This window comes from Coenobita brevimanus, chromosome 96 (assembly GCF_032717465.1).
Source record: "Coenobita brevimanus isolate Jiangsu-jjx chromosome 96, ASM3271746v2, whole genome shotgun sequence".
NCBI classification, from domain to species: Eukaryota; Metazoa; Arthropoda; class Malacostraca; order Decapoda; family Coenobitidae; genus Coenobita; species Coenobita brevimanus.
The window spans coordinates 19,409,423-19,436,217 of record NC_137049.1 but is presented as its reverse complement, the minus strand read 5'-3'; the positions used below and the strand labels follow the sequence as shown (position 1 = coordinate 19,436,217).

General features: G+C 41.5%; 1 protein-coding gene across 1 annotated transcript in view; it reads right to left on the bottom strand.

Annotated features, from left to right (window-relative positions):
* Window positions 1–337: 337 nt before the first annotated feature.
* The window catches only part of Ih (hyperpolarization activated cyclic nucleotide gated potassium channel Ih), a 571,052-nt gene continuing 544,594 nt past the window's right edge, over window positions 338–26,795 (bottom strand). The window contains exons 9-14 of the mRNA XM_080283126.1: window positions 21,424–21,573; window positions 19,292–19,510; window positions 11,331–11,477; window positions 5,929–6,046; window positions 2,779–3,055; window positions 338–1,841 (exon numbers count right to left, since the gene is read on the bottom strand). Of these exons, the coding sequence (XP_080139252.1) occupies window positions 1,475–1,841; window positions 2,779–3,055; window positions 5,929–6,046; window positions 11,331–11,477; window positions 19,292–19,510; window positions 21,424–21,573 (1,278 nt within the window). The 3' untranslated portion in view covers window positions 338–1,474. The remainder of the gene's footprint in view (window positions 1,842–2,778; window positions 3,056–5,928; window positions 6,047–11,330; window positions 11,478–19,291; window positions 19,511–21,423; window positions 21,574–26,795) is intronic.

The following is a 26,795-nucleotide window of genomic DNA, read 5'->3' as shown; positions in this document are numbered from 1 at the left end:
CTGACCGTCAAAATAAAATTCCGGGAAAGAAAAAAATAAGGTACCGAATACTGTGATGGGAAAAAGAAAGAAAGAAAAAAGAGAACTTAAAAAAGAAACTTAAATTTCTGTATGCACTTTGATAATTCTCGTCACTTTCAGACTAAAATTACCATCCAGAATAAGCTGATGGTGAGAGCAGACCCAAGTGAGTTGAAAAAAATAAGTTACTCATCGAAAAAATGTTACTTTTCTTCACCCTGAATAAATCCTCGTGTCATTATAACACTCAGATCACCCTCCAGAATAAACCCTTAAAATCCACTATGCAAAAAAAGTAAATAAAAATAAAAAATAAATTAAACTAAAATAAACTAAAATACTCACTGCAAATGGTGATGGAAAAAAGTAAGAGAATCGAAACCTGTTAGAATTTTCTGCATCCGGAAAGTCCCTCAAGGCTCATCCAATCACAGTCCAGCATTCAGGTTGGGGGGGCGTGGCTCAGTTTCGCTACGTCAACCGCTTCAGCTCAAGGACGTCTATACTTTGTTTTATTCTTGTTCCTACTGCATGATTTTACCGAGATAAGGCTGACAGGGAGGGACGCAATCTCCACTTACCCCCTGAGCCAGAAGATTTCTTCGTAGCTTTACTCTTATTACCACTTAATTTCATTCAGCTTACGAGGGACCACTTCAGGCTTTAAGTGGCATGAAACAATCGCCATTAACTTCATATATGGGCATTTTTGTACATATTTTACTCCAATTAAAGCTAGACACTTATTCCACTTAAGAGAAGGCCCTGTGCTGAAGGAGTTGAAGACATGGATAAGAAGTTGTACGAGACGTGGTGCCAGGGAGGGAGGGACGGGGAGACTTTATTGAAACACCCCATAGGATATGTTGTGCCCGTGTCATGCATCCTCACTCACACTATTTGATTACATTATTGCTTATCTGCACTCATTATCGTGAATTATATTTCTGGTTTATTATTATTATTTTTTTGTCAGGAACACAGACTCAACCGCCACTCATACTGCCAGATCTCCTTGGACTTTGGCACCGTCTCGTGGTTATAACAGAGATAATTATTTGAAGCTATAACAACACAACAATAGTACCTTTTTTCTTTTCTCTCTCTCATTCTCTTCTTGCTTTGGTGTGGTAGGAGTTTATCATGGTTTGGGAACGTATGATGCGGTCCTCGTGATGCACCGAAGGAAATATCAACAAACTAACTCACCAGCGGAGGTCCTCATAGTTTTGAGCACCTAGTTAAATTTACACTAACAAGTTCATTTAATTACATACCTACAAGTAATCACTATTATTACAAATCACAAAGATTGTTCACTGTGTGCTTGGAAGTTTGTTTTTGTTAACTGTGGTTGGTGCAGGTCACTTGGTCGCTCCCCGTGTTTCATGATAGTACAAAATAGATCAGCCGTCGCGCCCACCAACATAAGTGCATGGGCGGGGGCCACCTGCTATTGAAACGAAGCGTCTTTGTGGAAAGTGTCGGACTTGTGAAATGAAGGGCGGTTGCGATTCAAAGGAGAGGGAGTATCTAGAGACAGGGCGAAGTTGTTCTCACTCTTGGGCCTCGGTAAGTGTCCCTTCGCCAGAGCCTTCCCGATGGAGCCCAGGTCGAGCAGGTTGTGGTGATGGTGCCGACCCTTGGTGCTCGACCCATCCTGCCCCATCATGGACTCCTCCGAGCTGGTTCCACCGTCACACTGCTCCGTCGATGCCACCGAGGCTAAGGCATTGACGATGGCATTGACGGTCTTGCAGTCATTCGTCAGGTCCTCACGATTGCTAACTATGGAGGGATTCTTGCCAATCTTGTTTAGCCTGTTGGAGGAATGAAAAGATGTCATGAAAAACAGGGAAAAATCAACATTACATGTGTGTCATGTTTATCCTGTTGACTGAAATATGCAAAGTTTATGTATACATGCAAACATCTGACTGGTTCAGAATTACCGTCTGTCCATTCATCATCTAAACCCTTATTGCCCCATCAAGGACATACGGTGCCATGACTAAATTCCAGTTTCTCCTCGGCCTAAATCCATATAGATCTCAGCTGGTTGCAACACATTAATACATCAAATAACTAAGCGTCAGCTTGTTGTTTGTATGATTTATCATCTACTTACAAATGGCTTCTGAGATGACATTATATAATCTGGTTTGCCACTCAGTGTAGAATCACCTGACGGTAAACACTACATCGCATCAGTGGATGGTGAGAGTCCCCTCCGGAATTTTCAGTGGAACACAAGAAAGACCTACATTTCATTACCATCATCCTAACCCTACGTACCCCCATACTGATACATGGGGTGGGTTGGATACAGAAACTGGAAAAGGGTAAGAGACTGATCAACAGAGTACCCAGTGAAAAGGACCATATATTCAGTCGCTCGTCATCCAGTCCTTTGAAATCTTTGGTTCTGCTACGTCTTGCATGGAATCATCTTTACTTCAAGTATAAATAGAGCTGGTGTTATGAAAAAATTATGCACACTGAACAATAAAACAGTATCAAGACTCACTGTGCTTTACGTTATGAAGCATGAAACGAACTATGAAATACTATTATGTGGACCCTGTTTCAACAACTGTACGCTATAATCTGTCACGCCAATCACCCAGGTAAATGTCGTCCTTCCGAAATTCTAAATACTCACACTTAACATCACACCATATCATTTCAATCAAATTTTATTGAACACAGGAGTCACAAATATTCCTTCTGTTTATACTACAAAACTCTCGCCCTCACCTCTCGGCAGCAACGCTCTCCATGGTCCGCCGCATGAGTGGGTAAGAATCCAGGACAGTGTTGAAGTGCTCCACGCTGAGACTGAAAAGGTTGCAGTAAGTCTCCGCCCTGACTGACGCCGTCCGCCGGGCGTTGGTTAAAAGGCAAATCTCCCCAAAATAGGAGCCATCGCTAAGGGAAGTGGCCACCTCACCATTGGACATAACGATATCAACAATACCCTCTTGGATAAAGTACATCTTGTTTCCGATGGTGCCTTCCTTGATGATAATGTCACCTGTGCAATGAGAGCAGGATATTAGAGAGAATACTCGTGGTAGGGGATCAGAACAATCACAGACGAGACTTGAGCTTTTCCTATACGGCAAGTGCATTGATCAAAATGGTCATTCGTCATGGTCATGCCACAGGGAATTAAGAAATGGTCTGAGTTTGCAGATTGAATACCACATGACTTCCACGTCTCAACTGTGCATGTAGCAGTAAAAAGGTGAGAGGATCATTGAGGTGGCAAGTATGAAAAACTGCAAGATTGAAGTGGAAGCTATCAAGTTGAAAATCCATGCTTATATTCAGAACAGTGCTGGGCTCACAAGAATATTGATAATGAAAGACATCTCTTATAAAGCTGAATCATCATACCTATTTAACAAAGCTTTAACCATAGGAGGGCAAATCATGCAAGACATCATGCTGAGGTGGACTGACAGAGAAGAGGAGTTGGAGGCACTGGAGTAGACGGGAGGAAGGTGTAGGAAGTGAGACACCAGGCAGAGGAATGACCAATGCCAATGCTAAATACCAACCTAGTGATCTACCACGTAGCCACTTCACTACGATGACGTACTTCCGGCTTTATTCATGCTACACACAGACGATTTTATTCAGGCGATGGGGAAACATTAATAGAAAAAGGGGTTAATGGGATTTAGTTTTTAACCCCTCCACTACCAACGTCTCACCTGAACTGAGTAAAATCGTCTGGATATAACAAGAATAAAATCTGAAAGACGTCCTCGGGCTGAACAGGTTAATACACAGGTTGCTGACAGTTTTCCAGTGAAGATTCAAACACTGTGTCTCAGTATATATTACTGTATGTCCACTGTAACACATCTCTTAGGCTAAAATGCAAATCGACTGATGTTGTGACTGATCTGGTACGAAAAGCCAATGAAACATGATATTAATCTGATCAATGTAATGCTGAGACACTTGTAAGGTGAGTTAATTGCTCCTTTAAGTTTAAGGAAAGTTATGACAGACAAAGGGGGATTCAGTGCAGGAACGATACAGGTACGAGATTCAAACATATATGGGCCTTGTTGTGGTAAGGTTGTCTGATAATTTCTACTGTGGTGAGACATCAATGGAGTTTCTACATTTTGCTAGATTACCCTGGTGTCCTGGCCTACCCTTAAACTCAGGAGTTAGCTGCTTCCAGACAGTGCGACAAGGAGAGGAAATACACTGACTCCATTACAAACGAGAGGCCAACACAGCAGCTCTCATGCTGCTGTCTGAGCCGCAGGCACACAGAAGCTGCAGTGAACGCAATTTTACCAACTGACTTACGAGTTACAAGATGTGGATCGACATCTCCATAAAAAAAAGTTGCTTTAAGCCGAAACGTGTTTTGCAATTTTGGTCAAGCTCCTGCTGGATGAGTGACTGGGTGGTATAATCTGAGTCTGCTGGCGTCAGTGACCCACGGCTCTCTGCCATTCTTTTCTACGTGATGCTACACTCGCTGCCCTCGGCGTGGCCCTTAGCCACTACTCTACCTGGTTGGTACACCTCGTATCGCAGCTTGGTAACCACGTCGGTCACAAAGCGTGCATCAGCATTTGCAAAAAATGGCACGGAAGCAACTAAGGCCCTGCAGTTGAAGTTTATCACGTCCTGGGAGGCGATTGAAAACTTCATATTAGAAATCTACACCTTGTATCACCTAAGACTAAACTAGACTAAAATGAAGGTAAGTAGTGAGTCCCGACCACACGAAAGAGTGCACAGTGGCTGTGGCTGATGTGTGCCCACTGAGTGTTGAGGGTGCCGCCCCCCTCTGCCCCCACCAGGACCCTCTCTGCTGCCACACCTCCTCCGGGGTAGGGCCAGGGGGAAGAGGGAGGGGGTGCCCATCACCAAGCACTTGCGTGTGGCTGAGAAGTGTCGCGCCAACAGTCTGGCTCCTCACCACACAACACACACACCCCGCGTCACCGACTCTCGCTGTAACTCTACTCAATAGGCAACACATATTTACACACACCCTCTTTATTATTGGCCACAACTTGACGAGGCTGTAAAAATGATGTACCTATATACACTTGTATTTTTTCAGGTATTGCTACTGCTTCTGCTTCAAGAATTCTGGTACAAGAGAACTGAAGTGATCTATCACTTCCCACCATGCATTTTGTTGGTCCATGACTGAAATATTGAGAAGCCAGATACATTTTTTAACATACTGTTTTAAACATTCCGGGAACACCCTGAAAGGGTCGAAAATTTATGTTCCAATATCTAATGATAAACAGGCAGATTTAATTACTACTGCAATTAAGCATTTAAGAGAGAGAATATGTTTTTAAAAAATCTTAAATGATCCTATCACAAACACTGCTTTTTCATTAACCTCTGCCGTTCCAGTGCAACACTGCATTGATCTGTACTTCCAATAAGGACAAACTATCCAACAGAGTACGTATTATAGATTAATACTGACTGGTAAACAGTTCCCTCGTCCTACTCACTCCTCGGATAAACACCCATGCAAGGGTTTCCTTCAGCTGAATAAAACTGTCTGGCAGCAGCCAATGTATAATGGTCTGGCTGTAACCACAACGCTGCATCCTAATACCTGGTATTCTATATAGCTCCTGAACGAATATTGTTGCAGATGCTGTAGTATTAGTTTTTCATATCAGACTGTGAGCACACTTTTCATAGCAGATATTGAGCACACTGCACTTTAACAAATTTTGACATTATTACTGTTCCGTTTTGGTGCATGGTTAATTGAGTCGTTACATGAGGTGTGTCAATATACAGTAGGGGTGTGGCTGTGGCGGTGGTGTGTCCTTGGAGCCAGACTGCAGCGGGCGCGACGGAGACAAGTGTTCGAGCATCTTCCTAAGGGACACCAACCTGGCAAGAAGACCTCGTATTTAAGTTTTGTGACGACCTCTGAGACGAAGCCAGGGTCAGCATTGGCAAAAAAGGGTACGGACGCCACCAATGATCGGCAGTTGTAATTGATAACGTCCTGCAGATCATAACAGATAGACAAGGGGTCAGGAGCCGTTGCTGGCAGTGCTGAGCAACGGTAAACTTGATTAAGCAAATATCATCAATATTTGGAATTAATGTGCAGGGAATGCCTAGGTTTTAAATTCTTTATAATCATTTAATGAGTATTATATAAAATAACCGAAAATTTATATCAGAGTTCATTCCTCTTCAAGGAATCACTTCCTTAAATTTTTATTTTGGTTTTGACAATGTCAGCGATGTAAATTAGAAATTCACAAATTTTAAATATCTGAAGCATATACACAACTGCAGGTTATAATATTGTAACAGAAATGAAAAGTAAGTGAATGAAAGGTAGAGCTATGAAGCAGATCATTATTAGCGAGTGTGAGGGCAAACAGCGCCCGAGGCCGAGACGAGGCCAAGCAGCCGAACCGCCAGACAGCGTTGCGGCCGTCACAGGCAGCTGGGGAGGTCACACAAGGAAGATGTCAAGAGCTGAGGTCATAAACACAGGAGAGAAACAGAGACAGAGAGTAAGGACCTCATCACACTGAGACTAAAACTAAACAGAATATCACTCTCTCAATAGACAATGTCAAAAAAGTATGAGAAGACTTTGTTGTGCCTCTTCCTTTGGGGTACATTTCCCGTCTTACACTTTATATTCTACTGTATATTCTGTATATCTGTTTAACATCGATTTCTCATCCGTATATACAAAAAGATTATTAAGGTGCGATGCTAAAAATGCGGAGGAAAGGCGTTATGCTATCCCCAAAGGTAAATAGTAATATGGCCAATATTCTGATGCAAATCATCCGATTCTGGAGGTCAGAGTAGAAGCTGGAATAACAACACCCCCTTTCAACAGGCCACATTCTGGGTGCTCCGTTTCTCTGTGCTAGAAGTGATGCAGGTGACGGTGAAAACGATACACCCAGAACATGTGTACCTGTGAAACGGGACTTCTTATTCCAACCTTAACCCAGACCGTTTCTAAGGGAGATTAAGTCCACTTCTGACCTCAGTGTGACGAAGCCCAAACCACAACATCACAGAAAATATGCATAAAGTATGAAATATAAATAGAACAGCCATCCCAAAACATGTACATTTGGGATCTTATGTTGATATATATATGTTTAGTGAAAAAAAAAAAAGATCTTGAAGAGCTTACTGGAACTGTGAAAAAAAGAGGTATGAAAAATGAAAGCTCAAAACAAAATATGGCCTGTGCGACACTACGCGGTGCAAAAAAGGGGAGATTTCGTCTTAGCCAATCGGTCTTAGAGATAAACCTGTTGCTCAAGTGATGATCTTTGTGTGCCAGAACTGAGTGTCGGGGCCTTTTGTTCTGGCGTGGGTTACAATAGTTTATGGTGAAAGATGACTGAGTCCTGAGCTGGCTAATCCAAAAGTCAGCACTCAAACATATTATTCTTCTATACATTTACTACGAAAAAACAATGATTCCTAATCTCATTCAAAACTGAGCACTCCAACATTTTATAAGCTCTTTAAGGTTACAGTAGAAAGGACACTGCTGAGATAACTGAGATAACTATTCCAAACTGATTACTGTACTTTAAAATATTACAAGCTACTTATTACCAAGGTCTTTCTGTAGTTTGGGAATATGACTGATTCTAAAAATGAGTTATTGTTGAACAGCTTTTAAAAACACTGTACTGCTAGGTATTGCTAAGCTCTTTTTATGCTGTTCCAAAACTGAGCACTTCAGCAAATAAGAACTAGATATTGGTAATCTATATCATTATACAATAAAAAAAAAGAAAGAAAGAAGAGAAAAAGACTGATCCTGAGCAATCTATTCTAAAACCAAACACTTCAACACACTATAAGCTCTAGGTTAACTGAAAATGACTGATTCCTAAGCGAGCTAATTCCACAAATTTGAAAACATCAGCATATTATATTGCTAAGCCCTGTGCAGTTAGTGAAAATATTTAGTCTCTCTAAGGATCATTTCAAAACCAAGCACTTTACTAACGCAAATAAATAAATAAATAAATAAATAAATCCTCAGATGTACCTACCAAGCTGGCCCTTCAGAGCGTATAGCATCTTGAATCATATAATTTTATGTACTTCTGAGCAATGAATAATAACTAGGGTAATATCTGCATCTTAGAATACATTAAAGGGTGGTCCATATATAAAAACCCGTCCTTTCTGTGTTACTTGGAGTACAATACTTTTTTTGAAGGGTGTAATGCTAACCACTGAATGTACATACAAACACTTAAACCCCCTATCCATTCCAACTATCTTCCCACGAAAAATAAAAATAAAGAAAAAAAAAAGGCTCCTATCTATTCCATCCACCTACCGACCCACCGAAGAAAAAAGAAAGAAAAAAAAAAAAGTAAGGATCCTATCTATATAAATATTTGTCTTTGTGGAGTTAGAGGTGTTCTGACTCCCCTCATGTCACTGGTTGTATTAGCCCTTCTGAACTGCACATCCTATTTCTACTATGGTGCATATTTAACAGAGGATTCTGAAGATGAAGAAATAACTCTGCTAAAACAGTCTGGCCAAAATGAAACAGTATTCCGAAATTGTCTATCTGGGTCAAAAAACAGGTTTATGCTAAAAAAAAACAGAACAAAACAGTGACAACAATAAAAAAAATCCCCTATGCCAGAAGATGCCAAACTAAAGAACTACATCTGAAACCGGAAAAAAATTAAAATACATAAAATTTGGCTTATAAATGGAAAAATAAGTATGGTACAAATTATGATTATGAATACCTAACAATGCCTTCTGATCAAGAGCTGTACCTCCACTCTTGTCACCTATGTAGTACCTATGTGATCTTCAAAGTAGGAAACTTAGATAGCGTGGGCAGAAAGTAATAATGAATACAGTACAAAGTTAAAAGTGAGCCTGAAGATGTAAGTTTACATGGGCATAGGAAGCTCCCTGGCACTTCCTCCTTCCAGAATTATATACAGGGTGTCTCGGGAGGAAAGAGCATAATTTTGGGAAATGACAGATGAAGGAATTCTTAACAATAAATCCTGTATCAACGTGGATCCAAACATCAATCGCTATAGAGTTACAAATACAGATGATCTTATGGGTGAATTATGAGGAACACCCTTTACCTCTCTTCCTCTTATTTCCCTCCCTCTTTCTTACTCTCCCTCTCCTCTTTCCCCCTCTCCTATCCCCTCTACTCCCCCTTCCCTTCGGAGTGGCTACACGAGGATGGGAATTACTTCCGGCCATGTGGATTTCGATGCCATAATTATCACTTAATTCAAGTTAAATGTTATGATTATAAGGTTTACCCCCATTAGATTTAAGGTTAATGGAGCTGGTAACTATGCAGGAGATCTTTTTACAGATTGTTTGGCCAGGGAGAGTAAAATCATATATTGGGGCTCTGACGACTGATAGATAAATTAGTGACATTTCTTGCACAAGAATATCAACCCGCCAAATGCAACTACACTGTGTTTAACTCTAACTTTGCCCTTTTCGTCCTTTTGTAGCTTATTTCACATAGGTCTGCGGCAAAATAAGACAATGCTACCGCACTACATATTTTCCATAGCACTTCTTTGTGACTAGCATCATAACTTATTGTCAATATATTACTTCAACTCAGCATTCAAGACGAAGATATGGGTATTCTAAGGAGGATGTACCAGGGTGCCTCCTAAGTCCATGAGTGGGGCCTTAAGAATCAAATACTAGGAAGACAAACTGTGAGATCTGAAAGACAGGTAAGTTTTAAAAGATGGACCTGCCTTACGAGGAGAAGAAAAATGATTGGAGCTGCGGTCACAGAGAGAAAAATGGTGAGAAAAGAGATACAGAAATGAATATTGATAGATAAATAAAGACAATGCACTTAAAAGATGACATACTGCAAGTGCAAAAAGAACTGAACAAAAGTAATGTAACTGAAGCAAAGAGAAGAGTAAGACTGAGGGACGGAAGGAGTAATGAAGAATTAGCACCAAACTATAATACGGCTATATGGCACGTAGGAGTAGAGGGAAAATAAAGGCCGGATGAAACACAGAGATATCAAGAAGAGAGGTAGAACAGAAGGGCAGAAGAGGACAGCAAAGAGAGAAGACCGGAGACAAAAGGCCTTTTTTAGTCGCCTCTCACGACAAGCAGAGATATGGGGAAGTATTCTTTCTTTTCCCTTCCCAGGGGTACGTGTAAGACTGAGAAAATGCCAATTAAAGAGGAAGATATTATAACGGTAAGGTTTGAGCAAGGGTTAAAATAAGAGAGATAGGGAGACGTTTAAAGACTGAAGAAAGGAGTATGTGGTTTAAGAAAATGCGAAAATGATTTTGTAAAGATGGAGTGGACGTGCGATGAATGAGGAAAAAGTGCAGGTAGGAATGAACGAAAAAATGCAAGTAGGAAAGAACGAAGACTTAAAAGAGGCAAGCCGAGATACGGTGAAATTTGGAAAAGATAACTAGAGGACAGTACTGATCTTAGCTGGGGAAAAAAAGTGCAAGAAATACTTAAGTAAAGATTTTAGGCACGATATAGGAGGCATGAAGATGTAATAAAGGATTTTCGTGATGCAAACTGAAACGGAAAAATGTGGGGAAAAATAATGATGGAGGATGTGCAAGATGTTAAGAGAATTAATAAAGACGTGTATGAAAAACAAAGTAATTTTTAAATGATATGGATTAAGACTGAAAATGCAAAGAACTGAGCCATGGTTTAACCCCCTCAACAGAATGCTGTTTATTTCTGCTACTGACAGATATTTTAAATCAGCTTTGAACAAATATTCTGAGCTGGAGAGGCTAAACATAGCCTATATCAACCCTTCACTGAGAGGGAGTTGTCCTGAGTTAAAGTGTGACGATAGCAAGACTGAAATGGGGAAAAGTTAATCACAGTGCTGAAGCGGTGAACTGAATCAAGCTAGGAAAGTCAGAGCAGTGAGTAAAATAATAATTATCTGAGTGTTATGTCGAGACAGGAGAGGAAGAATCAAGTGAGTGGTTAGGTAAATATGAGTCTAGTTAAGGGAGAGAGGAAATGGGTCATGGATGAGCAAAGATCTGAAAGAGATGAGTTTAGGCTAGAGGAAGATGAGTCACTGGAAGGGAAAAAAAAGACTAAATCAAAAGGAAAAATTTGAGATGAGCAGAAGTGAAGGAATGCATCAAGCAGGACAGAAGTCAAAACCTGAGATGAGTTGAAGTGAAGGAGGTGCATCAAGGAGGACAAACTGAATCAAGTAAAGGAAGTGCAATCAAGGGGGACGGAAAACTTACCTCTCTCAATTTTTCAGACAGCTCTCCAAGAATCATCTCCTCGTCGAAGAACTTGCCCTGGTACCTGTGCTCGAAGTACTCCGTGATTCTCGTCCGGAGTTCACGCGGCAATTTTCGGTAAGCCATGTACTCTTCCACCTGTTTCAGCTGTAATTCAAACGCAACACACATGTAAACCCGAAAAAAAATAAAAACATAAACAGACCCTACTTTATGATTCAGTCTAGAAGCAAAATGCCACAAGTGCACGCCCATTAGCTGATGTATCAAAGCCTTTCGTTCAGTCCTTAGCAAGTGATCAAATTTCTGTGCTCCTAGTTTCACTGTACATCGCTCACTTTACTCTGAAAAAGCTGTGGTGTGGTGGGTAAATTTCAGGTTTCCAATATCCTTCAAATCTTTCTCTAATTGTCTCATTCATAACAACTGATTCCTAACAATACCCGTAAACAGGTATACCGATCTTTTTACTAACACACACGAGCACCTACTCAACCTTCACTAATAGTTTTCAATTATTTCATGCATCGACACATGGCATAAAAATCACATCACACTCATGCCTACACAGAATCACATAAATCTCACGCTGGTAATACAAAACATTAAGAAAAAATACAACACCACAATCCCTCACAGGAAAACACGTACTAGGATTTTTTTTTAAAGGGTAAATTAAAGGTCTGAACTCCACACTATTCGATAATGCAATAAATCATATATGCTGTCTAAATCTGCACTTACAGAGATCACATTTCCTGTCCTTAAACTATAACTCACATCAAAAGCAAAACAAACATCATATTTTATTTCTAGATGGATATAGCCTAGGAGCTGAAAATCTAACTGGCCCAATCTATCAAATTTGCTTAGTTTGTAATATTAAGTCTTAAACTCCATTTAATTCAGTGATGTATTTGTAACTTTGCTCTTGCCACTACCACGCAATTTTAGTCAACTTTGGGAGCCACCTATTAGTAATGGGGGTTAATGAAGACTAACCCCCCAGTCTGAAAAGTATCCCCTAAGATGATTAAACTTGTTTAGAAGTGGCAAGGAAAAATATACTTCACTGTAGTGAATGGGTTAAATGCCTGCCGTATACAGTTGCCCATTTTATACACATGACTGGTAGACCAAGCACTCGGCTCGGTCAGTTCGGGCCACGAGTGTATTTTGTGATGCTGGACAGAATGGTCACCTCGCACTACACCCAACACACGAACACCTCTCGGGTATAATATCTGATTAGTGTATCTGCGTCTCCTGGAAAACTCTTGTGTATAATTCCTCCATGCTAACCCTGGGTTGACCCTGTGCTCTGGTGGTGGCGTCAGTAGCCACCCGGGTCTAGCTTTACTACGTGTTGCTTTAGGGTCAGCAGTATGGGAACAAATTTGGTCACCAGTAATTGACTACGTGTCTCCATCTTTATACTACATTTATTTATTGCCAATGAACATATACGTGAAAGCCTTTTTCAACAGCACATTGCCCAGCTACAAACAGTGTGTTGGAGAGGAGACATTAGGGCTCTAAGTGCAGCTACAGGTGACTAATACGTATGGGTGGTACTCACACAGCGTCCCTATAAGAGTGGCAGGGGAGCTGCCTCGTCTTAGCTAGTGAAGCACTAAGGCACTGCTAGGAGTCTCCTTGCTAACCCATCTCTACTCGACTACAGTAGATTAGTCTACCCATCATCATGCACACCTTTATTTTACGACACCAAAAGGAAGATGACAAGCTAAAGCCAGGTAGGGATGTCACGATGCAGGCAATGTCCCGTCTATTTCTGGCACAAGAGGCGCCACTTTCTCACAACTAATTAATGACCTCATCATAGTACGGGGAGAAAAAATGTTGCTCTGATCTTGATTATCTTCCGAGGTTAAAATATCCAGCAAATACACAGCATAACAGTTCTGACAGTAAAAAAAAAAAAAAAAAAAAAAAAAAAATGGGGGTGACTACGATAAGGTACAACAGCAATAACAAAGTGTGAATTACTGTAGTGGCTTCGCTAGATGACCTGGGAAGTGTGCAGGGATGAGCAGCTGCTGAACACATCTGGGTGGATCTAGACAGCTCTACACGGAAACAGCGAGGTCTGGTGCAGCTGGTTGTTTCTACTTCAGTACCACCACTCAAGGGATAGGCTCACTCCCCCTAGCTGTAACTCCCCCCCAAGGTAAAGGAATAACTCCTCACAGTTATTGACTCCCAGGACATTGATCCACTCCCCTTCCTCGCAGCTCCAATAACTCCGCAAAAAAATATATCTTGACAAAAAAATAATAGGTCGCCGATGCACTGGCCTTGCTCGCATAAAATACTCTGATGCAACTGTTTTTTGTAACAAACTGCAAAACATTACACACAAGAAACAGACGAAAGCAATAAAAATATCCAATACCTGAGGATCATCATCGGCCTGACCTCCTGAATTGAATACGAGACCTGGGTTACTTCCCCTCTCTCGCCATCGCCACCTGCTATTCTCACTGGCTGGTACCGTCTCCCTCCCAGGATGCCGAAAACAGCCTGCGTGTCTGCCAGTCCTCGGTGATGCCATTGTCTCTACACTGGAAAGCAGCACACACACACATACACACACACACACGCACACGCACAGACACACACGCACACACACACACACACAGACACACACACACACACACACACGCGGGGCGATCCGTGTTGGCAGTATCTTGACAGTAACAGAGTGAATTAGCTAAAACTGTGGCAGCTGTAGTAGATGGAGGAGGGCCCGTGACGTGGACAGCAACAAAACTCTCGGTGGTGTGGCGGACTGAAAAGAGTCGAAAGCTCCAGAATGGTCCTCTCAGTGGGTGAAAACAAATCATCCAGTCATAGGACGGTCGCGTCTGTAGGAAACCATGTTTGTTTGAGTATAATTCTGTACTTAACGAATAACGTCGTGGTGTTGATGGTGAACTGTCGGGAGGAAAGAAAGCTCCGGGTAAGCATCCAGTGGCTCCCCGTCCCCCCATGGGTGTCCTGAGGGTGGAGAGACGGGTAGTACTGGGCCACCTTTGCTTGCCCTTCACTTTTTTAACAAAAATCAAACTAAAAAAAAAAAAAAAAAGGAGAAAAAAGGTTAAACCAAAAAGAGAAAAAATGTATACTGACTAAATAAAACTCAGACGCCTTACACTTCTCTCAAATGATCAACTAATAGGAAAATACAGTATAAAAAAAAGGAAAATTGTTAGATTAAACCAAAAAATATATACAGTTGGCTGATACTTTTTCTCATAAAACTCTGTGAGCAGCCGAACCTGCTACCGTCTGGCCTTCCCTAAACAAACGTCAACTATGAGACTAAAAGGACCATAGGATTAAAACAGGGAATATGGAGGTGTGGACAAGACCCTAAAAATCTGATAGTCATTAATGGAAATCTATGAGGATTAGGTATAGTTAGCCAGCATGCCTAGATACTGAGCACATAGAGAGGCAGGGAAGCTAAAGAACACCCAATCCTCAACACAGGCTTGAAAAATGAATATGAGAAATTCAGGGACCTGCGCATCCCATCGTCCTCCCTGCTTTAAAACTATGACGGTATGACTCGTATCCTCGTGGGGTTAGGAGGCTCCCTGACACCACTTCTTTCCCGGTTCAGTTCTTCATCTGGTACCCCGACACCTTTTCCTTAAGTTTTAATTCTTGACTTGGTTATGTTTATATGTTCATGTATGTTATTTAAGCAATGTATGTTGATTAAAAAAAGACATAACGCGCATACTTGAGAGAGAATGAGCGACTGTATGCAGGAGAGATACTAGATAAGGAAGAGATACTAGCAGGTCTTCTAAGTTGATAAGAATACGACCCTTTGACCTGTATTCTCATGGCGAAGGAGGCTTGTTAGTATCTCTCTCTTATCAGTCTATCTCTTCATACCACAATCTCATATTCTTTTGTATGTTATGAAGTGAACTGTTTTGATTCTAACTCCTTGTATGGCGTGGTTAGCTTAGTAAACCGTCTGATTAACTTCAATAAAAAAAATCAGAGTTGTCCCGATCATAAGGAAGTTGATGGTGACAGTCTTAACACTCTCAGACGCTGATGACTCAAGTGGTGAAATCATCTAACTTTAACGTCAATTATAAGGATGCAGATGTCACAACCATGAATTTTTATAACTTTCAATTGAACATAGTCGACTAACATCAGCTTCCATACACTTTGCATTTTCTCATTTCTGGGAGTTGATGGTGAGACTAATAACATTTTGTGGCTGTTACACTTACTCAGCTGACTAAATTCCTCTGTCTACTTGAATAAAAAGATTAGATTGACTCAATGCCCCAGTGACGAAAGAGTTAGTGATGACTATGAGCACAGCAGAAGAAAATCATCAGCTGTTAGCAAAATATTATACGTGTTCTGATTATGTGACACGGCTGACACACTCTGGCTATTAGGACACTCTTAGCTCAGGAAAAATGGATTAACAGCCTGAATAACTACTAGAGGTGTCCCAGGCGTGGGAGTTAATATTCCCTCGTGTGTCTGTGCTGTACACTAATGTCGGTATATTTGAAAAAAGGAGATACACAGCACACAAGGGAGCATCAACGTGTCATAAATCACCAAGGAAGAGGTGTCAGGGAGCCTCCGAAGCCCACCAGGATACAGCCCCAACACACCAGCGTCAGTGGCAGCGGGTGACACGAAATGGAATCTGGCCGGTAATGTTTCGTTTTGTGCCTGGCAGTATTGAAGGTAAGAACAGGTGACTGAAAAATACCTTAGTGTTGGTAATCGGGTTAATGAAAAATATCTTAGTGGTGGTAATTAGGTCACTGATAATTCTCTAGAAGTTACCGATTAATTAACCCAATAGTCCCAGAGGTTTCCCCCAAGCTAAATGCAATAATTTGGAGGTAGGAAGAATTAACAAAAAGGCGTAATTGGACTCGGGGTCTTCCATTTGTTTCATCTTCCCCTGAACCGGTTAGCTTTTGCAGGTTTTGTCTTGGCTTCTTTCTTTTTCATGTTCAAAGAAAGTGGGGGAAGGAGGGGAATCTAAGCTTTTCTGCTATGAGAGTTCTCCCCCGGGCTCTGCAGAGGTTGGTGGCAGCAATTATATATTAAAAAAAGACGCTATCACATTGAAAGGGTTAAGAAGCAACTGCTAACCCCTTTATCATGACAACATCTTCATCTTACCGCCACCAACCTTTTGTATTACTCAGCTTGGGGGAAACCAGGTGTTTTGAAGGGGTTAAATGCACACCAGGAATTTCTTCATTACAGGTATATCAAATTTTATCCTTCCCACCTCCAGATAATTAATTTAGCTTATCAAAGACCTCTTGTAGTGAACTAATTAAAAGATTATGAACGTTTTTGAGATAGCCTACTGATGTAATTTTTAAACATTTTTCTTTGTGGTTATAATTTAGAAGGCAGCCCACTCTCAAACTGAAGGGCGGTGCATGCAGTGGCAAGTCGTCGTCCTGAATAAAGTAAATGAGAAACTATGATAGCTAGGAGTGTGGGCAGCATTAATCTGGCTTTTGTAAATTATAAAGACAGCAACACACTACATCAATAAAAAATAAAGTTTGTGAAATATACACTGAAATCAATGAAATGGCTTTTTAGAATAACAATTTGGGGGGGTTTGTTATGCGCCCCCTTTTTTCGACTGCGCATTTGTTAAGTAGTCAATGTTATGAACTGAGTGTGGGGATCTTATGCAGTCTCTCTCTTCCATTCTTTCTCTCTTTTTCTCTCTGTCTGGTCCACTGCCACTGAGAACTGACGTGTTCGCATGCACCCCCATAAGCCAAAATTGTAATAGTTTAGTGGAGAATTCAAAGCATTCTGCTATCAAGCAGTTCGTGTGGTAAATCAGGAAAACGTAAAGGAAGATTTGTACAGATGCAGGCATTATCTGTCACTCACTGATGGTAAGACTGAGTGGTAATTATTATCTCATGGTGATATGTTGGGCGAGTCATTCACTCACCCTGATGGGGATTACGAAGCAGTCCTCCCTCAAGGAGGAGTGGATTAACAAATCTGATCACACATGGATGGAGGTAAATTTACCCGATTCACCCCGAGGATGTCTTTTTAGATTTATTTTTGGCATCTGACGATTTTCTTTAGCTTTGGGGAGCTTCGACAGTGAAGGAGTTTAATGGTGATGGCTTCAAACCCCTTCAGTGCAGCAGGACTCCCTAAAGTTAATAAAAAATCACCTGGACGTAGCAAAGAACACAAAAGATGTCCTCGGGTTGAACGGGTTAATATCACATAGAAATACAGAGAAAACCCACTAAACAAGGGCTGACTAATGATGCAGGAAAACTAAGGAAAAAAATACTCCTCTTTGAGATCTGAGACTAAACTTCTCTAAGGAAAATTAATAATCACATGTTTCATTAAAAGTGAGTGACCCTTAGTCTTTATGTGGACTGGATGGCCCGAAATCTCAAGGCTATGTTCTTGTAGGCTTGGGAGGCTCTCTAGCAACTCTTATTTTATAAGTTTATTTCTTGGATATGGTAAATTAATATTATCTAGTAGGCTATATATGTAGTTTATACTGTCATAAATGCTTTAATGTTTTTTTATAATGTTGATATACTTAACATAGGCTAAATATCACAGACTTGATGACCAATGTCCATAAACATCAAAACTTTCTCTTGTACACTGCTGACATCTGTTAAGACCAAGACAGACTGCATATCATAAACGAAACTATTAATACACCATATCCGAAAATAAACTGTTAAGGATGAGTTGGTGGGAGCCTCCAACACCCACGAGAATATGGCCCGAGGAGAACACCAGCCTTCATACAGACCAGAACCCGAATTCATAAACAAACTTACGATCCATTCCCCGTCGTAACTAGGACTTGTACATTGCAAGACGGACTAGGAAAGGTGCTACAAAATCTTCCCTTATTTCCCAATCTTCCTACAAAAATACGTCCTGGTTACAATGGGGAATCAAGTCTTCAGGTGTGTTTGTGAATCCGGCAAATGTCCTCCAATCTTCATGTGGAGTGAGAGAATTTCTGAAGGAGGCATGGTATGTGTTGCTCTGGCAAAATATCCGGAAGTCGTGGCACGAACAATGAAGGTGCAAAAGAGAAAAATTTAGATCTTTGGAAAATAAGTGCTTGAAGAGATGTAATGAATGTCTCGTCGCAGCTGCAAGCGGGCGGTATGTACTGTACTCACCCTCCCTGTCCTGGGCCGTGACACCTACAGTTGAGCGGCCACATTTTGCCCCCTCAGCCCCGGGATGCAGACGGGACATGGGGCCGGTCACAGCAGGGAGGGAGGGAGGATATGGGGTGGGGGCAAGAGAGGGAGTTGGAAGGGGCTTAGGTGAGGCAAACAAAGGCGTGGGAGATAATGTTTAAGACGAGGGAGTGAGTCAAGCCAAGACAGGGAGGAGGGAGGAGGTCTGGGGTGAGGTTTGCTCCAGGTTGGGTGAAGGGGGAAAGGGTTGGGGGGGGGGAGCAGGGTAGCGGAGGAGAGGGCAGTGGTGCGGAAGCGAGCGAGCAGTGAGCGCCATGCAGAACAGGTCATGCAGCACACACTACACTCACACTCAGGAAGGCTCAAGGTCCCCCACACCCCCCACCTCACGGAGGAGGGAAGGACGGCCGGTAGCAGACCCGGTACTCACCTTTTCCCGGTACTGTCTTCGCGAACTGTCCAATGACTGGATGAGGTTGGTGGCGTGGCCCAGGAAGAGCGCGTAACAGGTAGCGCCGCAGATCATAGAGAGCATTGTAAGCCACATGTCGGTCAAGGATTGCGGGGGAAACCGACCGTAGCCGATGCACAGCATGTGCGACATCGCTTTAAATAACGCCCAAGAGTATTGCTCTAACCAAAAGGATTCCTGAAACAGAGAGAGAAGAGCATGATTAGATGGAGGGGCGAGCCACCTACCCGCTCGCGGTACTGGCGCCGTGAGGAATCCAGAGACTGAATGAGGTTGGTGGCGTGGCCGATGAAGAGAGCGTAGCAGGTGGCACCGGAGATCATGGATATCATGGTGAGCCAGAGGTCCGTCAGGTTCTGTGGTGGGAAGCGGCCATACCCGATGCAAAGCATGTGTGACATGGCTTTGAAGAACGCCCACGAGTACTGCTCTAGCCAGTAGGACTCCTGCAACGGTAGCAGGTGGGTTAATGAAGGCGGTAGTGGCTAGTATGTCCACAGGCGAAGAAATGTCTGCCACTGGGGTAATTAGAAAAATAATGAAATAAAAAGAAAATAAAGGTAATAATAATACTGACCAAAAACAAAAAGGTAATGGATATTTAGTCCAGACCGGTAACGGTAGGACTCTCGAGAAGTTTGATAATATAAGCTTAGGACAGCCATTACTTGCAGAAATTTCTGATGAATTTAATCGCCACTTCACTACCGAAACTTATCAGGGCTTATCAAATGCCATGGAAAAATTATGAACCAAATGAATGAGACTACATACAGGGCGTTAGAGTCACTGAGTCACTGTACAGTAGAAGACACTGCTTCACCCCACACTGCCACATCACACATTCTAGCACTCAAACCACACATTATACTACATTACATACACATACCTTACAGTCTCACACACACACACACACACACACACACACACACACACACACACGCACACACACAATAGCACTTCACACATCAAACTAAAGCTCACAATGCCCCACACTGCCATAACACTGCCATTCATCACTCTATCAACCCACGGACTGCCTTACCTCACACAACCATCAAAGAACCACACTACACACTGCTATATACTGCACTACACAACCACTCATGCTGCTCCTCCCCTTCTGCACCCTACCACACCTCCCAGTCTCCTTCAGCACACTTCTCTAACACCCTGAACATTACCATAAAACTCCTACAGAATAATCAACTACAATACTAAACAATTCCGTAATCTTAAGACAGGGAATGAAATGAACAGAAGAGGCGAGACACTGACACCCGCCTCGTCAGGTGTGGGTTCTTGTCCCTTTAGTTAAATAAGAAAACTTAAGATGCCCTAGTTGAGAAATATATTACCAAACCTCTCTTACTCAAGTGGTCTTGCAAATCTCGGAAAAAATAAAAGCTATCTGTAGTTAAGAAAATACGTCACCCAGTTCTTCTTACCAAAGTGATGTCTCACAAATGTTATCTTCGACGCGAGAGACACGAAGAGACGCTAAAGAAAAAGGTTATCATCCTATGTGTTCATGAAGGAAGGGGTTAGAAGGTTAGTGGTTAAAAAAAAAGGTCTTTGAAATTAAAACTCTCATTTCTTTGAAACACCTTCAATATGATGATGTCTGCCATACTCTATTCCAACAAATACCATTAATTTTTTTTGTCCACTTCAACAAGACCTCTCATACTGAAGTGATTAGAGGCAGTCTGCATTAACTCCAATAATTCATATAAATACTGAAAATGATTTCTAAAAGACAATTGCTTTCAGCTTCAGAGAAAACCTTTGTACTGAAGGAGTTAATGGAAAACTGACGCACTTGTTCATTCATTCAACAACTGACAAACCACTAACAATGTAAGGGCAACAAACGTATCAAATCTGTACTCTGAACTTTAAAAAGACTTACAATGGCAGTGTCAATTACGAGGTGTTGTAGCCCTATATAAATGATACTCTAACATAAACTCTCCAAATTTCACACATGTAGCAACAATTAAGCAGTTCTATGCTCCAAGCTGTCCTTTCAAACCTGTACAAACAACATTTCCTTACCCCTTGTCCCCTCACTATAGATATATGTTCTATATTCTCAGTGTCATCAACAGAGAACTCCCTTCCCTCAAGCTGTTATTTTATACCTGTGCAGTCTATTCATCTTTGTTCACTATCTTAAAATAAGCCCAGATATATATATTATTCCTTTACATATAGAGCCCTGTCCTGTAAAACTTCAGTCACTAAACAAACCAACATCTCAGAACCTAAACATTATATATTATCAGTCATTAACACACTCTCTCTACATTTCACAAACTCAGCATGAAGTCAGAAGTGCCAGTCTCGCCATACTCACCTGAAGCTCGTTGATGGCTACCCACGAGTTGGAGGGAAAGCCTTGCAGCATGGGCACGAGGAACTGAAGACACCCTGACCAGTGCCCGATTAAAAGCATCATGGAGATGAGGTTGAAGATACGCATGAAGACGGATGCCATGTTGAGGAACTGTATGTGGCAAAGGACAGAGGGAGCCATTCAGGATAGCAGCTGGCACTTGTGTGGGTCGCTACTACGGTTGTTGAAGATTTTTTTTTTCTTTATGGTGCTCACTAAAAGTTAATTCTTCTCTTTCAAGGGGTTCACAAGAAATTATACGGCTCTCTTGGTTAAGATGCCCAGACAAAGATTGAGGCTCTCTGTTAAGGTGCCCAGAAATTGAAAGACTGACTGTTAAGGTGCCAACAACTTGAGTTACCTATGGCGCTCTGAAAGATTACTTGTGTTGGGTCACAGGTAGGATACCATGAAGGGCCGATACTTAATTGCGTTACGTTACTTTGGATCTTTACTGTAAAAGTGAACTGACTGCTTTACATTTTTTGCTAGACTTTCTAAGCTTTTCACTAGACTAACCATGGATGGTTGTCTTTCTAAATTCCGAATATTTGGGGGGTTCATTGTAGTTATTCTTATGACAAGCAACGAGTATGATTCTGATCAATATTCGGAATTTAACTTGACTCTATGATTTTCTAGATGCGTTGATTATGAATTTGTTTGTGTTTGTGTTTCTTCTCAAGCAATGCTCTGTCGCATACCTGCAGGAAGCTCAAGGAAAAGTGAGGACATGCACATGCAAAAAAGTGAGCGTCATAAACTCTTTCATTTTTACATAATCAATGTGGCAGTTATATCAAACAATTTTCTAAACCATAAGTAACTAACCTCCACTATAAAATGTATGCACTCGGTCAGGCAACTTTATAGGGAAAAAAAAAATAAATAATCTGGAGTTCACCTAAGGTCATCATATCAACGGCAGGTCAATGTGACAACGCCATCGGCTAAATCTTGCTGCCTTCAAACGATTTTATTTGCCTTCACGAAAAGTCTCTTGTGCTGGAAGGAGTCCAAAGAATTTCCATGAATCCTTTCAGTCCAGTGACATTCTTAATTAACTTCTAGCGGCCTCAAGATGACCCTATACAACCTGAAGGAAAGGACTCGCGTACTGAAAGGGTTAGACATAATTTACAAACAACCCTCTCAGTACAATGATACCCTTCTTGAGTAGCATTTTCTTCAAGACAAATGACAATGAGTGGGTTAAGAAGGTGAGCCAGAGGTGAGTGTAGATCCAACACTTCAGGTGGCCATCCTTGCCCCTCACACCTTCAGACGAACGGGCCGGTTGTGTAAGGCAGCTTGGCGTATAAGAAGTATGGAAATAAAGGCTGGTTGAACGCAAAGGCAGGTCGCGCGGATGGAAGTCTGGATGTAACGGTGGGCCAGTCAGGTACACAGGCTGGGTGTATGGGCAGACGGAGGCTGGGTGTATTAACTAGTCTGTCGGACGTAAATGCAGGGAGGATATAAAGGTTGGCCGGTAATATATGCAGGCCAGTCATATAGGCAGGCCACGGTACAGGTAGGCTGCTTTTATCACTTGGGACTGAAAGGTAGACCTCTGAATTAATCAGGCTGGAGTGAAAGACCAGGTGGCTGTATACGCGAGCTGGTCACGAAGACGGATTGGACGCAATGGTAGGCCAGTCTTAAAGGAAGTTAGATGTAATGGGAAGCTCATCGGGTATGCGGGTTGATTGTATTGGTAGACCGACTGTATATTTAGGGTGTACGTATAAACAGTTAAGGCTGACTGAGCATAAAGGGAAGTCGGTCTTATAAGTAGCTCAAACGTGTCAGAACGGCCATAAAAGCATGCCGAATTATAATGGCAGACCGGTAGTTAAGTAGGCGAGTCATTTAAGCAGGTCGAACCTAACAGCAGCAAATCAGATGTAATAGTAGGCAGGTAGAATTTGCGGGCCGATAAATGGCTGATCATAAGGGTTGGTGGTACGCACACGTAAATCACACGGGTAAAGTTATGTTCTCGCCTCAGGTGACACAAATGAACGACTGACCACACACGTCCTTGTGATGAGGAACAACAAATCACTTACGTCCAGCACTACAGCGCCGAGGTATGAGTACCACGGAACTCACGGTGGATGAAAATGGTTCCTGCGGCAGTGTGATAATTTTGGCCTAGATCTTAACCCTCTGTCAATTAACTTAGGTAGACCAATGTATCTTCTTATGATGATTTAAAAACGTTATTTAGAAGGGGAATCCTAAAATTTGGACTTGTGAGCTTTACGACTATAAGCTGGTAGGTAAAGGATGGTATGCTAAGTACCATCTCCACAAAAACCCACGTGGAGTAAAAGCCAGCTGGGTTAAGAAAGACCAAAACCATTCCATCACAAGCCAAGCATTAAATCACGCAGGCTGGATTCACTGTGATATAAATGCTGTAAAAAGTGAAAGTGGTTCCTGTGGAAATTCTGTAGAAATGATTAAGTTCTTACGGGAGAATTATATTACTTTACCAGATACATACTCTTAGGCATGTAAATCCATTAATATCCATAATCTTGACATAGACAAAACATCCAGGTGGAATCCTCGCTCATCCATATCCCAAAGTACCTCCGCAGGAAAGAGCTCCACGAACATAAACAAGAAACACTCAGAAAATGACCTGAAAGCTAAAAATAATCACTAAATATTAATCAATAAGCCACAGCTATAATTCACCTGCAGGGTCTTCATTCCGTGTACTGCTAAAATACAGTTCAAGAATCCTGATTATGTAGCTCTCATCCGCGTTTCCTTTCAATTTTCTCTGGTGCTGAAAGGAATGCTGTCTCCTGTCACTCATATTATCATCAGCCAAAAATTTTTGTAAGGACTTCATACACACGACATTCTTCACTAAGCTGTCCAATGACGGAGGGAAAACACACGCGTTCCCAGGAAGAAAAAATAAATCAAATGAACGGGGAACACAAAGCAGTCACATTACTGAACCCGTAAAACAGGAAGTAAGAATCAACTCACGGTGAATCTAGAGGCCATATTCTAGTGAACTTAACTGACTTCATGCCACTTCTTTACCAGAGTATTTATATATGTAACTTTATTATTACCCTGGATGTAATTTATGCCTCCTTGATATCGACAATGTTTGCTTTAATAACATACAATATTAGCGTGCCACAAACTGAAATAATGTGGTAAGGTAGAGGTGCTAGTGAACCTCCTGGATTGACGTGAATATGGCTCCTGGTCAAATCAGGCGGCTTGTATCCTGAATCATCATCATCGATATGTCAGTGAAGTATCTATGCAGGGTGCTTTGGCGAGTTCTCAAGGTAGCAAATATATTCTGACTGTCAGTATAAAAATATCAGAGAGCCATTTATTAACAAGCTAAAGTTTATCATCCAAAATGACGTACCTCGACCGCTTTTACTGAGGTGATATCAGGGAATGGTAAATATTGGTCAGTGACTGGCAAGGCCTGACTGACTGGCTCTGATAACTTAGTGAATACATGGACACATCACCAAACAAGTATGGCGTAGAAGGGATTCAGTGGTATCCTAAATGATCAATATTACCCGAGATGTCCTAAGAAGACTAATCAGCACATTCTCTTAATGAACATAATACTACAGCAATGAGAAGTTAATATAAAAGTAAATAAAATAATAAGACCATGAATGATACCATCTCTTAAAAGGGATGATCCTAACAATAACTATGAAGGAAATCAATATTTACACTATTGCAATGATCCTAGTGGCGACAGTGTTAGTAATGCATAGGACTAATGTTTAAATATAAATATGATTACTTAGTTAGTCTGTGGGGTTGCAAACAATTTAAGTAACTGCACATTAGTATCTGGACAACCTCCATTCAAACAAATCACAGAAGACAAATCATTACCATCTCCAAAATGCAGCTACTCTCCCTTCTAACTTTAGTCTAGGAAATCTTGTAGATATTTAGTGACCTGAAGACTGTCACTTGGTCTCTGTCAAGGGGAAGATATGCACCAAGAACTGGGGGACACGCACTTCAAGCACCAGGGGGGAGGGGGGGTTAGATGGATCCAATTGAGGGGGACAAGACTTAGGGCCAAGATCCACATGGTAACTTAGGATCATTTCTCTTGTAGCTAAGATTTACGTTTGCAGGATAAACAACATATATGTAAAGATACTGTGTTCTCACCTCCCTGTCGTTCCTGCAAAACTAAAATGTAGCTGCGAGAGGGACCTGATCATAAGCTACTGTGTGCATCAAAGCCCCAGTCTGCGGGTATGGGAGTGGCACGTGGGGGCTAAGCTTAGAATGCCATAGTCGTTTGTGGCTCTATCTTGCTCGAAGCTCAGAAGTGAAGAATGGGGGTTAGTACATTCAGACCTGAGTGATTTTTATTTAACATACTGTAGTCCTATAATGGGGAACCTGGGTCAAATTTCTTGCGATACTACTTAATACATGACTAAAAAAAAGAAAACTTGCGACTCAGGGAATTCAGTTGAGTAATTTATCTTTCAACATGACTAAATTTCCATATTTTGTAGTCTTATTAGGGAGAATCTGGGAGGAAAATACTAACCATTTCTTCCTTTATTAATTTTTGTGGCTCAATCTTGCTAAGAGGCTAAAAAATGAAATGCCTAATCCCTACATGAAACCAAAGTAAAATTTCTCACATAGTGCAATCCTGTCTTACGTATTTATTTATATACAATGAAGTCTTTTAAGAGAGAACCAGCGTGAGGCATGATTCAAAACGTGGCTCTATCGTCCGAGTGTCAAAAATAAAACACCTGCACTATATTCAGTTTCCAAACACACCGTAGTCCTGTATGGAAGAACTTGGATGGAACATCATACGTAATTCAAAACGCAAAAACTCTGGTAATTGAACTTATTACGCAAAACATCGGTAAATTCTTTTCTGATAAACAAAACGCTTCTCACCAAACTCAAGTAACGAACAGCAGAGAAAAAAATCAGCGTGAATTTATAATGAAAAAAAAAAAAAAAAAATCGCTGCCAAGGGCCTGGCGTCTCATACAACCTGAGACCCATACTCGTGGGTTTGGGAGGCTCCTAGCACCTCTTCCTTAGCGGTTTATTTTTGCAAATGGGGCTTTAATATTCCCTTGCATGTTATTTATGTAAACTATGCCCTTATTACAGGGATATAAATAACACACGAGAGAATATCAGTTCCTTGACTTCCACGATGTCTTAATTCCTGCAACATTAAGACGATTTCATTAAACATAGGGGAAATCTTAACCAGTAATGGGATTAAAAAGTCTCGCCTCCACTGCGTAAGGTCTCCCCAGTGCTTC